Raw genomic sequence first — 12076 nt, forward strand, 5'->3', positions numbered from 1 at the left:
GGCACTGGTTGTAGTGAGGGCCAAGTGAATTGCCAGATTTGCCATAGATTTGATAAAGAACACAGTGCAGCAAGTCCCCTCTGCTCTGAAGAGGGGACTACTTTTGAAGGGCCACTCCTCATGCAGTACGTAGTAGTAGGATAAGGCCTGTAAAATAATACAAGGTCTAGATGAAAGGAGGGAATTTCCTCCGGTGATATATGCCAGTTAGCTGGATTATGTGCAAAAAATCCAAAACGGTAACACAGAAATGAAATTATTCTTCTGAATGTTTAGATATACTACCTTGAAATTAGCTTTATTTCCCCATAAGTTTGTTATTAGCAATTGCTGAAAGGTAATAAACAGCAAGTTTTTAAACTTTTCTTCAAAGCCAGCTATTTATGGCAAATTTATATAGGTCCTAAGTGGCATTATCTGAAGTAACTCTCATGAAACTATGAACTTAGAAATTGGAGAGGGAAAACAAAGAAAATATGAGGCAAACTTTAGTAAAAACTGCCTTATTATCATACTATTGTCTACATAGACTGACTTGCCTTGTCAATGCCCAATAAAAAATACCTCATATTTTGCATATATGATTTAAAATCCATCATTTTATTCTCCCAATCACAAGATGGGCCAGAATTACTGAGCCCATTTGTAGATAAGGACACTCAGACCCAAACAGTTTAAATAATTCACGGAAGGTCACATAAATGATAAATGATGTGATGAACTCATTAATTTATTTATTCATTTATTCCCCCCAATTTAAGGAAACTAATTCAGCAAAATATCTGTGCAGGGAATAGTGGAACAGTCCCTGCAGCTCACTGTTCAGTGAAAGAGATAGATCCAGAAGCAAAGAATGGAAATGTTTAAGTTGCAATGAAGGCAATATATATACTGTATTTGGAACTCATAGAGAAGTGGCATTACTCGGGCAAAGGAAGACTGCCTAGAGGAGATGACGTCTGAGCCACGCCTTGCACACTGCATAGGTATTAACTAGACCAAGCAATAAGGGTGAAGGTGGAGCAGGGTGGGATAGTGTTTGGATGAGATAAGCAGTTCGATTTGGGGGACTGTAAAGTGTAAGAGATGCAGCCAAAGGAGCCAGATAAAGAAAGGCCCAGCCAGGGCCCATAGGACCCTAATCCTATTAGAAGTGTCTGAAGGGGCCAGTGATTGGATTTTCAATTTAGATGTGCCTGTGTGGAGGACAGATTTTAGGGAAACATTACTGGAGACAGGGGCAAGGGAGGACAAGGACTCAAACCAGGAGGGGAACAGTGGGAATGGAGGAGAAGCAATGTGGTCAACAAACACTGATGGGGTAAAATCGACTGAGCATCAGTGAAGCATGTGAAGGAGAGCATGCAATCAAGGACCACTCTCAGGGTTTTTTAGCTTGGTGCCTAGGTGTGGGGTGGCAACACTGACTGACACGGAGAACACAGGGGAAAACTGTTAAGTGCAATGTGAGGGGGCGGCCCGTGGGACGGCTGGACGCACAAGTCTGAAACTGGAAAGAAGTGGCATTTGACTGTAAAAGTACTTGTGATCACAGAGATACTTTGACCAATTTGAACAGTGGGCTAAGGATTGAATGCTGGGGTATTCGTACATTACTAGATAATGAAGAGAGAATAATGATCAGAAAGGAGAAGGAGAACCGGGGGTAGGAGAGTAAGATGTCAGAAGGCAAAGGCTAAACATTTCCAGGATGATAGAATGAAAAACAGAGTTCCAGAGACACAAGAACTGAAAAGTTTCCACTGAACTGTGCAAACTGAAGGCCGTTGGCAATATCAGTGAAACAGTTTCCAGTAGAGTGGTGGGTATAAAAACAAAGTGCCTATGGGTTGAAAGGTGAATAAGAAGGGAGTAGAGAGAGCTGATACAGATTATTTGCTTTCTTTCTAACCTTAATGTGAAAAATTGCTGAAAAATAACTGGAAGAATATTTAAAATGGCAAGGATTTGACTGCTTTTGCAGGCTGAGGGAAAAAACAGAGAGGAAGAGAAAGAAAAAGGAAGGTGGCATTTGGAAAAAGATGGTTAAGAGGTTGATTTTAGGCCTGGATTCAAATCCTATTTCCACCACTTTATAACTACGTGCCCTTGGATAGATTGCTTAACCTCTCTCAGTCTAAATTCTTCATTTCTAAAATGGGCATATTAATACCTATCTTTTAGGATTGTTAAATATAGATAATATAATAGAGCCTAACACAGTAACTTGCACATAGTAATACGCAGTAAAGTTTTTTTTTATAAAGACACAGGTGAAACAAACAAGATGATCAGATATTTTGCCAGTTGAAATATTTACCACCATATTGGATGTTTAGAACTTCATGTAGTCATTTTAATTCTCAATATCCTCCAATCAAACTGTATAATAAATAAATACCTTTAAACTGATGTGCTTATTATGGCCTAAGCACAAAAGAAATATTAACATATTTATTGAGATTACTCAGGGTCATTTTATATTTAAAAGAGGAAATAGCTTCACTGAAGAAAAAATTGCACAGCTTTTAGAGATGTTATGATTTTCATTTAACTGAGGTTCAAATTTTCTGTCTATATGTATATATAAGTTTATTTGGTAAGCTGATATTTATAAAGCTGGAAAGGATTAACATGATAAAATCAATCACACTTTCACTTTAAAACACATTAATGATACTTAACACATTAAATTTTCTTAAATCTGCATTCTTTCTCTATGGATTAGGTTTCAGAATCTAAGATTCTTGACATTTAGGTCTCACCCAAATCTATACGAAGTGAGTTGCGTACATTCTAAACTGACAGTACACAGCAACATTCAATTTCTCATTTCCCCCTTATTTCTTGTACCATTCAAGGATGTATATCTGGATATTTTTTTGATTAGTGAAGATAAAGATGTGTGATAATATAGGCGTTGAAGATAAGAAGTAGCAATTATCTTCATTAATAACTAGAAATGTGATTGCATGAACATCCATTGCTTAATCAAGTAGGTTTCAGAGTGTCCGTTATTAAAATGTTTATTATTAAATGTCAGCAGGGAATAGAAAATAGTAGAAGTGACTCTACAGGGAGGCCCTCTGGACTGGAAGACTGAATTTTGACTAATTGTTCATTTCATGAACTCATGGAGTTTTTTTCTTCCCCTTTTTAAGTTCATTCTTCCCTAATCTGACCAGTTAGTATAAAAATTATTCTGCAGATTTGACATCTGGGAGAGTGTTTACCTCTTGATTCTCATGATGTATTCAAGTAAGTCCATGCCCACATCTCTGTATTATTCTCTTCCAGAAGTAATCATTTCTCCTTCTATTAACTACTAAAGTTTGTTAAAGGAAAACACCACTAATTTAGCTTAAATTAATACAAAGTATTTATAAACATTTACAATATCTTATTGAAGAATATTATAAATTTCTAAATTCCATCTTTTTATTTAACAAGTAATGCTGAATTACTTTTACATTTTAATGGTGATTAATTTTTTTTCTATATAGTGAAAATTTTTTTGTGACTCTGTTACTTCTGAAAAAAGTTTGTAGCTGAATATCCATCTTCCTCATTACAAAATTAAAATTAGTTTCACCAATTCTCCCTAAAAACTACTGCATAAAAACAGTTGTCAAAATACTTCATTGGCTGTGGTAAGGATTACAGTAATGTAAATAAAGATAATTTATAAAAAGATTTAACACAATTCTTGGCACATATAAAATGTTTAATAAATAGAAGCTGTTTTGTTATTAAGATGAAAGTGAGAGAAGTAAGATTCTCTGATGGTGTTTCATTGAAACGTTTCTTTTTAGATATTTAGAACTTTATGCAGTCTATTTTAAACCCATAAGATATTATAATTAAAATGCACAACAAAATCTTATAAAACTCATGTGTTCATTCTTTTAAATACAAAAGAAATAGTAAGGATACATCTATTTATTACACCAAGTGTAATATTATTGGGCAGCTAGGCAATGTGTGATACCTACTGTTAAGATCTTTACCAAACAAAAGGGGCCCCAGCCCAACCCCAGCTAAGCTTAGATGGTCCTGCAGATTCCTGGGATTGGATTCCTACCCAGTCACCCAGAATTATACTTAGCAAACTCCTCACTGCAAAAACAACTCAGACTGACTCCACAAGAGGCCCAAGGCCCCTTAAAACTGGAATGGGTAGGTAAATTAAAGACAACAGATTATATCAAACTGGACTGTGCTCAAAGACCACAATAAAGAATAAAGAGACAAGTTGCAGAATGGTATGTATATCAAGACATCTTTTGTATGTATATTTAAAAAAATATGAAAGACAATACTAGATACTGTTCATGGATATAGTATATAAAAAATAAAAACACACTAGCAGGATACACAACACAGTTGCCTTTTGGGGAAAAGGAAAGAGGGAATGAGACTAGGAATTGATGACAAATGGAAACTTTAGCTTTATTTTTTTAATTAAAAAAACAAAGGAAGTAATTTATTAACAGTTTGTCCTTGGAAATAAGTTTGATAGGGGTTGTGACTTTATTCTATGCACTTTTCTGTGTAGTTTATATTTCTAAAAAGAAATGGGAAGAAAAGGAACACCTAGAGGCTAGCTTAGAGGCCAGCAAAAGGTGGGGGGAAAGCAGTTGGTACTGCATCACCCTTATAATTTAGTTAAAACCAAAACATTAATCTTCTCTTTCAGTTAAAAGGAGCTTAAGTGCATATATGTTTCCCAAAATATAGAACCATCCTGTTAGCTTTGGACAAATGTTTTTGTTTAGTAATGTACAGGCCATCTGTGATGTGCCCAGCAATATACTACGCAGGTTGTACTTAGCAGTTAAATGAATAAATCGTCCAGCCCTGGTGTATGAGGCTAAAACCTGGTGCTGCTGTGGCAAACCGAAAGGCCTCATCTAAAGGCATTTCGCTAAGGTTCAAATATGTTTTTAGACACAATGTGAGCCAAATTAAATGGGACTATGAGCCAAATTCTTCCACAACTGCAATTTCCAATCTCCATGTAGATGCTGAGATAGGACTTAACTCTTGGAAAGCCATGCTCACAGCCTGTTTTGGAAAGGTTTACCTCTGCAGCTTTTCCAGTAATTGTCATGACAACATAAATGAATCACCTTAGTACTCAGAGTAATTGAGTAATTATTTATATACATAAAGAAGGAAAGGTCAGTTAGTTGGAATGGACAAAGAAGGGTGCATAACTACAGAGGTGGAGATCGTGGATTTGCCGGATTTTAGTAATTAGTTCAACCTCTTCCTTGATTAAGTTTCAGTAATGGCAGGTGAGTTTGTGTTATTTAGGCCACACGTGGAATGGTATGAGTGCTGAGTGGAGAGAAAAGGTCAGACAATCGATAAAACACTGTGAGACCATCATTCTTTATCTGTTCAGATAGTTATGTCATTTCGGTTTGGGGGAAAATGTGGTGGGTCCAGGCATGCAGGGAGCCTCGTGTGGCCGGTTAAGCTGTTTGCTACCTGGAAGGAATGCAAACTAGGATTTTAGACCTAACTAGCTACATCAGAAGCCGGGAGGCCCCTAAGAGGGCAGAGGGAGCTCCCTAGTGGCCGGAGCCTGCAGTGCAGCCCCTCCGCCTTCCCCTAGCCACGGAGCCCGGCGGCGGAGGAGAGAAGCCCCAGCGAGGCCGTACACGGCAGGTGGAATCTGGGAGAACGAACTGCGTCTGTGAGAAAGAGAGACCCTATGGCCAAACTTACTTACAAAATCGTCAGAGTGTGGAAGAACCCTGTGGAAGGAGAAAGAATCCATTTTCCCTAATCGTGTATTCAATTTTTTTTGTAGTTCTGTGAATTTATCATTAGTATTCAGGGGTGAGAATCCCAGAGCATTTTGTCATCTGCATTTTCCAACTGTAAATATAAATTGGTATCGGTACTTCTGTTTTCTAAGCAGATAATCGGACTAAAATTTTTGTTGCTTTAATTTATTAATCTGGTATGTTGTTTTCATTAATTCCAGAAGTGGAAAGCTAAATAACCATTTAGAAGCTGCTATTCATGAGGCCATGAGTGAACTGGACAAAATGTCTGGGACTGTAAGTTAATTTATTTTTCCATTATACTGTGTTTCTTTGAAAATGAATTGCATTACACATTTTGGTAAAGTCTCAAATATTGTCAGGCAACTCACGTAGCAATACTAAATTACTAAGCTCAAAAAAAAAGACATATCAGAAAAGATTCAAAGGAATTTAGGAAAAAAATAACTGAGCAGTATTAACTGTGTCTTTTTCTGATACATAACTTTTATTTTTCCTACATAACATTCTTCCTAAATGTGAACAACAAAATACTGAGATTCAAACCACAGCTTTCTTCATTTGACTCTCTGAATAGCAGTGGCCATTGCTATTGCCTAAATATTGAGTGCAAATTGCACTCTGTCTCATTTCCCTTCCACTGTTACCTAAAAAATAAAATATTTGGCAAAAACTCTGTTTTTAAATTATTTAACACTATAACCTCTGGTTTTAAAGAAGTAGTGTCTACTTTTCTTCACATTTTTATTGAATTGTGCATATAATATTGTTGAATGAGACAAGTTTAGTCATTATCTTCTAATTCACATACTAGCTAATGCAAACACTCAAAGTATAATTTTGGTCATCTCTAAAAAAATGTGAACTATCTAAAGCTACTCAGCAACGATAGGTAACTTCTTTTACTTTTATTAAACACTTTGTGTTAACAAGGTTATCTGAATCCCCAGCAACCCGTCCAGTGACTATCAAGTGACAGATAGAAACTGTAGAGTCCGGGAATACTGGGATTGGTGTGGGTTTTACAGATTTCGTGATCCAGCCTATCATTTCATAGATGGGTGAGTTGAGGCCCTGAGATGTTAAATTTCCTGATAGAATTTAGGGGAGGCTGAGAGCAGAGACTATGAACTCAAATGCCTTTTAGGACCAAGTAAATATCTATCAGTAAGGTGGGTCAGGTATGAGAAAAATAGCTATTGGAGTGGATTGAGAAATGCCAACCAAGAGGCTCTGTTCAGGGTGGGCTGCTTACAACTCTCCGTCTTAGGGGCTCAGCACAGTAAAGGCTGTTGCTCAGTCTGGTCTAGTGCTGGTTGCTGCAGTCATTCAGGGCCTCAGAGTGCTCCTTTGTATCCTTTACACCCAGCCCTGCAGGTGAGGAAAGAGTGTACACAGAAGACTGCCAGGATAGGTTTTCTGCGCCAGGCCTAGAACCTCATCACTTCTGCTGACGTTCTGCTGGCCTGATCCATCCAATGACCTTAGCTCAAGTGGACTAGGACACATATTATACAATGAGCCTACTCAGGAAAAAGAGCAAATGAGTTCAGTGTGCATTTTGGACATTTAACCTTTGGGGCTAGCAGACATTAGGGAGTGATGGGGACTGTGGTGGGAGGGCATGTTTGCTCCAGAAGGAGCTCCTTCCATGCTCCAGTAGATCTGAACCATATGGGAAATTGTGCCAGGGTTGCAAGATCTTCCCATTTTTCATGAGATGCTAGAAATCTAGAAGTAAAATTTCTCATTTTTAGTGTTGATAACTATTTTAAAAATATTAAAACATCATATGACTAAACAAAATATGTTTACAGGCCACATTTGGGCCACAGATTACCAAGAGTTATTTACACTCTTAAATAAAGGCTTCTTTCCTCATTTATAAAAAGTTTTCAGTTGTACCTCTTTATCAGAGACTAGTGGTTTTTAAAAAATGTATATGAAGAGATCAGCAGTATATGAAAAAGCAGTTTGAGAAACTCATAAATGTTATTTTAAAATTTCAATATTTTCTTCCTGCATTTGACTCTGAATAGCATTGGCCTTTGCTGTTATCTAAACATTATTTTAAAAACATACTATTGAGCCAACTTGTAGTAAATCTTGAGAGCTGATTGTTCAGATCTCTTCCTAACTCTGAGTTCTGTGACATCACACTGGTAGCTTGAACTTGGCCATGGAGGAAGTATTTACACGACGGAAACTGGCATACGCTACAATGGGCTTGAATCCCTCCACAGGTTGCTAGTTGTTAAGCATTTGGTACACTACCCGCTTCGGTCTATCCTGCTTTTCTAGGTAGTGGTCTTCACCTCTCCTGTCAGTAGCCACACACAATGTGCGGCACCTGATCACCTCCCTAGCACCTGCCCTCTGCCCCTTAGAACCATACCTGCTGTCTGATACCTGGCAATTTGTGCTGCACTACTTCTCCACCTCTGCTCAGTCTGATACACAGCCCCAGTTGCTGCCAGTTTCTGCGTTTGTAGATAAAGATGATTTGTATTACTTACTCTTCCCTAACTACACAAGCTCAGATCTGCTGCACTGCCAACAGATGGTAGTGGTATTCCATTTTCCATTCTGATTCTTCTCATAAATAAACGTGAGCTGTTTGCATGTTCTTATAGTCTTTGACCCTTCTTAGTAATTGTAAAATAAGTAGGGTGATGAAGGGAACAAGATGACATGTTTGGTGTGTTTTTATCTACTTTTTCATACTTTACTGAAATTGGTGATCTAGGGGTCTCCAACGGGAAAGGCTTTACCTTTGTCTTAAATGTGCAACAGCACATCACATTTCCCACACTCGGCTTCCTCCAGTTCCTCCTTTGCACTCCACTGTTTATGGGAGTTCCCACAATGGTGCTCTGCTTATCAGTTTCTGGGATTCCTTATTCTCTGTAATGATGGGGACACACCAAGCTCTGGGGTCCTGGTGAAAATTTGAAATGCCTCAAGATATCAATGATTGCGAATGAAGGTGGAGTCTGTTCCCTAGCCTGTTTCTTTGTCAGAAATCATATGGTGTTTGTACTTTCAACCTCTTTTTGTCATTTCTTTCCACCTCTTTTATTTCCAGGTTCACCAAATTCCACAGGGAGACAGACAAATGAGACCCCCCAAACCCAAGAGGAGGAAGATCTCCAGATAACAGGGGCTACTCCACCAATGTGCAATGTTTATTAAAGGAATGTGCACAGATGTATCTATATATATAGGTATTGATATAGCCACTGTTATATCAATATTTATACTATGGCAGATGGCTACCACCACCACAGGGTGCTAACAGAAACAGCGATACAGTATTTTTTTGATCAGGAAGGATAATGAATACTGGAAAACAAATCGAAATCCTTGAATGATGAAAGTGATGAATGGTCAAGAGCTTACTGAGAAACTTTTTCTATAATACTAAAATTGTGATTATAAGAAATAGTCCAAATGTTTCTGAAGAATTTTCAATGTTGTATATAGAAAATACAGAATTTCATGGTGATATCCGAAATGTAAATATTGTACAATGTTGTCATGTACAAGCGTACCTAATGCACACTTTATCTTTTATTGTACAAAGAAATAGTGTACAAAATTCCTTGGTTTCTATGGAGTACACCTACCAGAGACTACCAGTGTAAAGTGATAAATAAAAATACAACCTAAATGCTTTTCTATGATAATGTAAAAGATGCTGTTTTTGTATATAACAGCAGAGAAAAGGCATGATGATGTATTACCTGAATTATGACATACACTGCACACCACTGAGTGTCCATTTATATTGTCTGTTTGGAATGAACCTTGCCTGGAAGCACTGGACTCAATTTTGGGTGTCTAGGAAATCGAAACCTTGCAGATTTCTAAAGGGTTGAGGGCTCACAGGTCTAAATTAAGAATTCATAAACTGCAACCATTTGTTGCGTATTTTTTTTACCTAAGTTTTAAAGTAGAATAGGTTTTATAAAAAAAACTTAGATGGAATATTTTACTCAGTCATTTCTGTAGTTAACGTTTGATAGCCACCTATGGAACTGGATAGCTTAGGCTGCACCACCATCGATGATGTTCAGAGTTGAGGGTTTTTTTTGCAAACAATACCTGACAAGATAGAACTTTATGTTTCCATACATGGAAGCAAAAGCCCCACTCTGAAACCATTGTCAGAGGTAAGGTTGATTATAATTCAGGTTTTTTGTAGTGGCAAAAATAAATATGAATCATCAAAGCAAGTTTCATATCCATTCATCAGTATTACTTAAACCAGAAGTTAAGGTGGCTTACAAAATTGTTAGCAATGGTAATTTTTTATCAGTATTATGTAACATATCAGATTTATTTTATTTAAAGAATTATTTATACCATTAACAGATTCTTATATATATTAATGTGGCTGAAATGTGCAGGTTAAATCTATTAACCAAATTATTTATATTATATTAAGTAAGAAAAAAATGTGAAACAAATGTAGAGAGAAAGTACTACAAGTATACAAACCTAAAACTGTGAGCCATTGTAAAGTACAAGGTTATTAATAAGAAATGTAGCACAACATAATTTTCCGTCTTTTTTTCACAATTTTTGTGGTGGTGGTATAACCCTATCTCCCAGGCAATTGAACTAAGTTTCAGGCCTCCAGTCTGACTTCAGTTTATGGATTGTCAAAAGAAGGGATCCATTGTCCCTTTATTCTTAGAACCACCAGCCCCCACCCAAACCCTTAAACACCTAGAGAGCACTGCCTTGTTCCCAAGCCGGGGGCTCACTGAGCCACTTAACGCCTGGGTTGCTAGGGGCTCTCCAATAGCAGGCTCTGGATCCCCAAATGCACACCACATCCCCTACTCCTCCTGTCCCATGTAGCCCCAATCTTTTCAGTCCCACGAGGTAGCAGAGTTCTAGTAACTCAGGGCAAAGGAGACCAAGGACATTCCACCAGTAGGTTTCTTGGGGTCACTGCACAGAGCACTCCACCTGGGCTCACTTTTGATAGCAACAGCTCTTAGTTCTTCCCCCAGGTCTCTGGTGTCTCTCTGCCCCTTTCACACCCATTCTCACACCTCCCCCCAAGCCTGATGGGAAGCAACTGGCTGCCCTGGGCTTCATGGCCTGGAGGCAGAAACCCTTCCTTCTGGGGGTAGGTTCATTTTGTCTTTCCTGCAATGGTGGGATTCCCTACCCTGTCCTTCATGCTGTCACCTGAAGTAATCTTTTGTGTACTTTTGACACATTTTTGTTGTAAGTTGATGTGGTTGCTATGTTTAAGCCATTAATGTCCATTTTTTTGTTTTGCACCAACCTGCTCTTCTACTGTTTTGTCTACAGTTGTTTTTATTCACAGATGGATGCAAATGTGTGTTTGTTTTATGAGTGTGTCTACCTATGTGTGTGTGTTGATATGTAGCTTTTCTAGCCTTTTTTGTTTGTTTGTTTCTGGTCATTAGACTGAGTTTGTGTCTCCTAAGCCTTCATTTAGTTGTTTTAACCTGATTAGGTCTGTGCCTCCCCACCAGTGTCGACTTTACATCAGCAGACCATGTAAAGTATGTCTGTGCCCGTGACTTCGCTGGTTGCTTATGGCTTCGATGTGAGTGTTAGGTGTTGTGTTTCAGTCCACACGGGGTTTTTTTCCCTCTCTCTTTTACAGTTATATGGTTTCATGTAAGCAGTTAATGTAAATATTGTTAGCATTACAGGTCATGCAGTGCTGTAACATTTTTTTAAATGTTGCACCTACTTTACCATTAAAAAGTTGGTCACTCATACTTGAATTTTGCCCATAGAGCCATTTCTTTCTCTTTGTATTGAAGCCAATTCATTTTTTAAAAATGAAGGCTAGCCCTACATTAGCACATTTTTAATACCCTAAAAGAAACTTTTTTTCCCTAACAAATCTGAGAACAGAAACAGAACAAAAAAATTTTTGCTCCTTTAAAGAACATACTCGTCTCTCTTGGAAAAAGAAACCTAATTTTGTTTTGTGTCCCTTAGTCTTAGGAAGCACAGAAGGAGAATAAACTACACCTTTAAGTGGTTTTTAAAGATATTCCCAGCGAGTGAGAATTAACTAAGCAGCTCTTACTTGATTTGTCTTATTTGTGTAGCCTTATAAGCCATTAGGGTTTTTATTTTTTTAAAGAAACATTTTTGGTTTGTACTTTTCAGTCCCACTGTGAATGTAAATGCTTTAAGAAGAATATTCATCCCTGCTGATATCATGGGCCACTTTTAGTCCTGTTTTTGAACCCTGACTTTGAGTTACCTGCTATGTCTGGTTT

The 12076-nt window shown here is 37.7% G+C and overlaps 1 protein-coding gene across 13 annotated transcripts in view; it reads left to right on the top strand.

The window, feature by feature from the left end:
• MBD5 (methyl-CpG binding domain protein 5) overlaps positions 1 to 9465 on the top strand; it is a 437517-nt gene extending 428052 nt beyond the window's left edge. For all 13 annotated transcript variants that reach the window (XM_073241407.1, XM_073241408.1, XM_073241402.1 and 10 more), the window contains 2 exons: positions 5996 to 6071; positions 8881 to 9465. In XM_073241407.1, coding sequence (XP_073097508.1) covers positions 5996 to 6071; positions 8881 to 8952 — 148 coding nt within the window. In that variant the 3' untranslated portion in view covers positions 8953 to 9465. The remainder of the gene's footprint in view (positions 1 to 5995; positions 6072 to 8880) is intronic.
• Positions 9466 to 12076: the final 2611 nt, after the last annotated feature.

Source organism: Manis javanica, chromosome 7 (genome assembly GCF_040802235.1).
Source record: "Manis javanica isolate MJ-LG chromosome 7, MJ_LKY, whole genome shotgun sequence".
In the NCBI taxonomy this organism is placed as follows: Eukaryota; Metazoa; Chordata; class Mammalia; order Pholidota; family Manidae; genus Manis; species Manis javanica.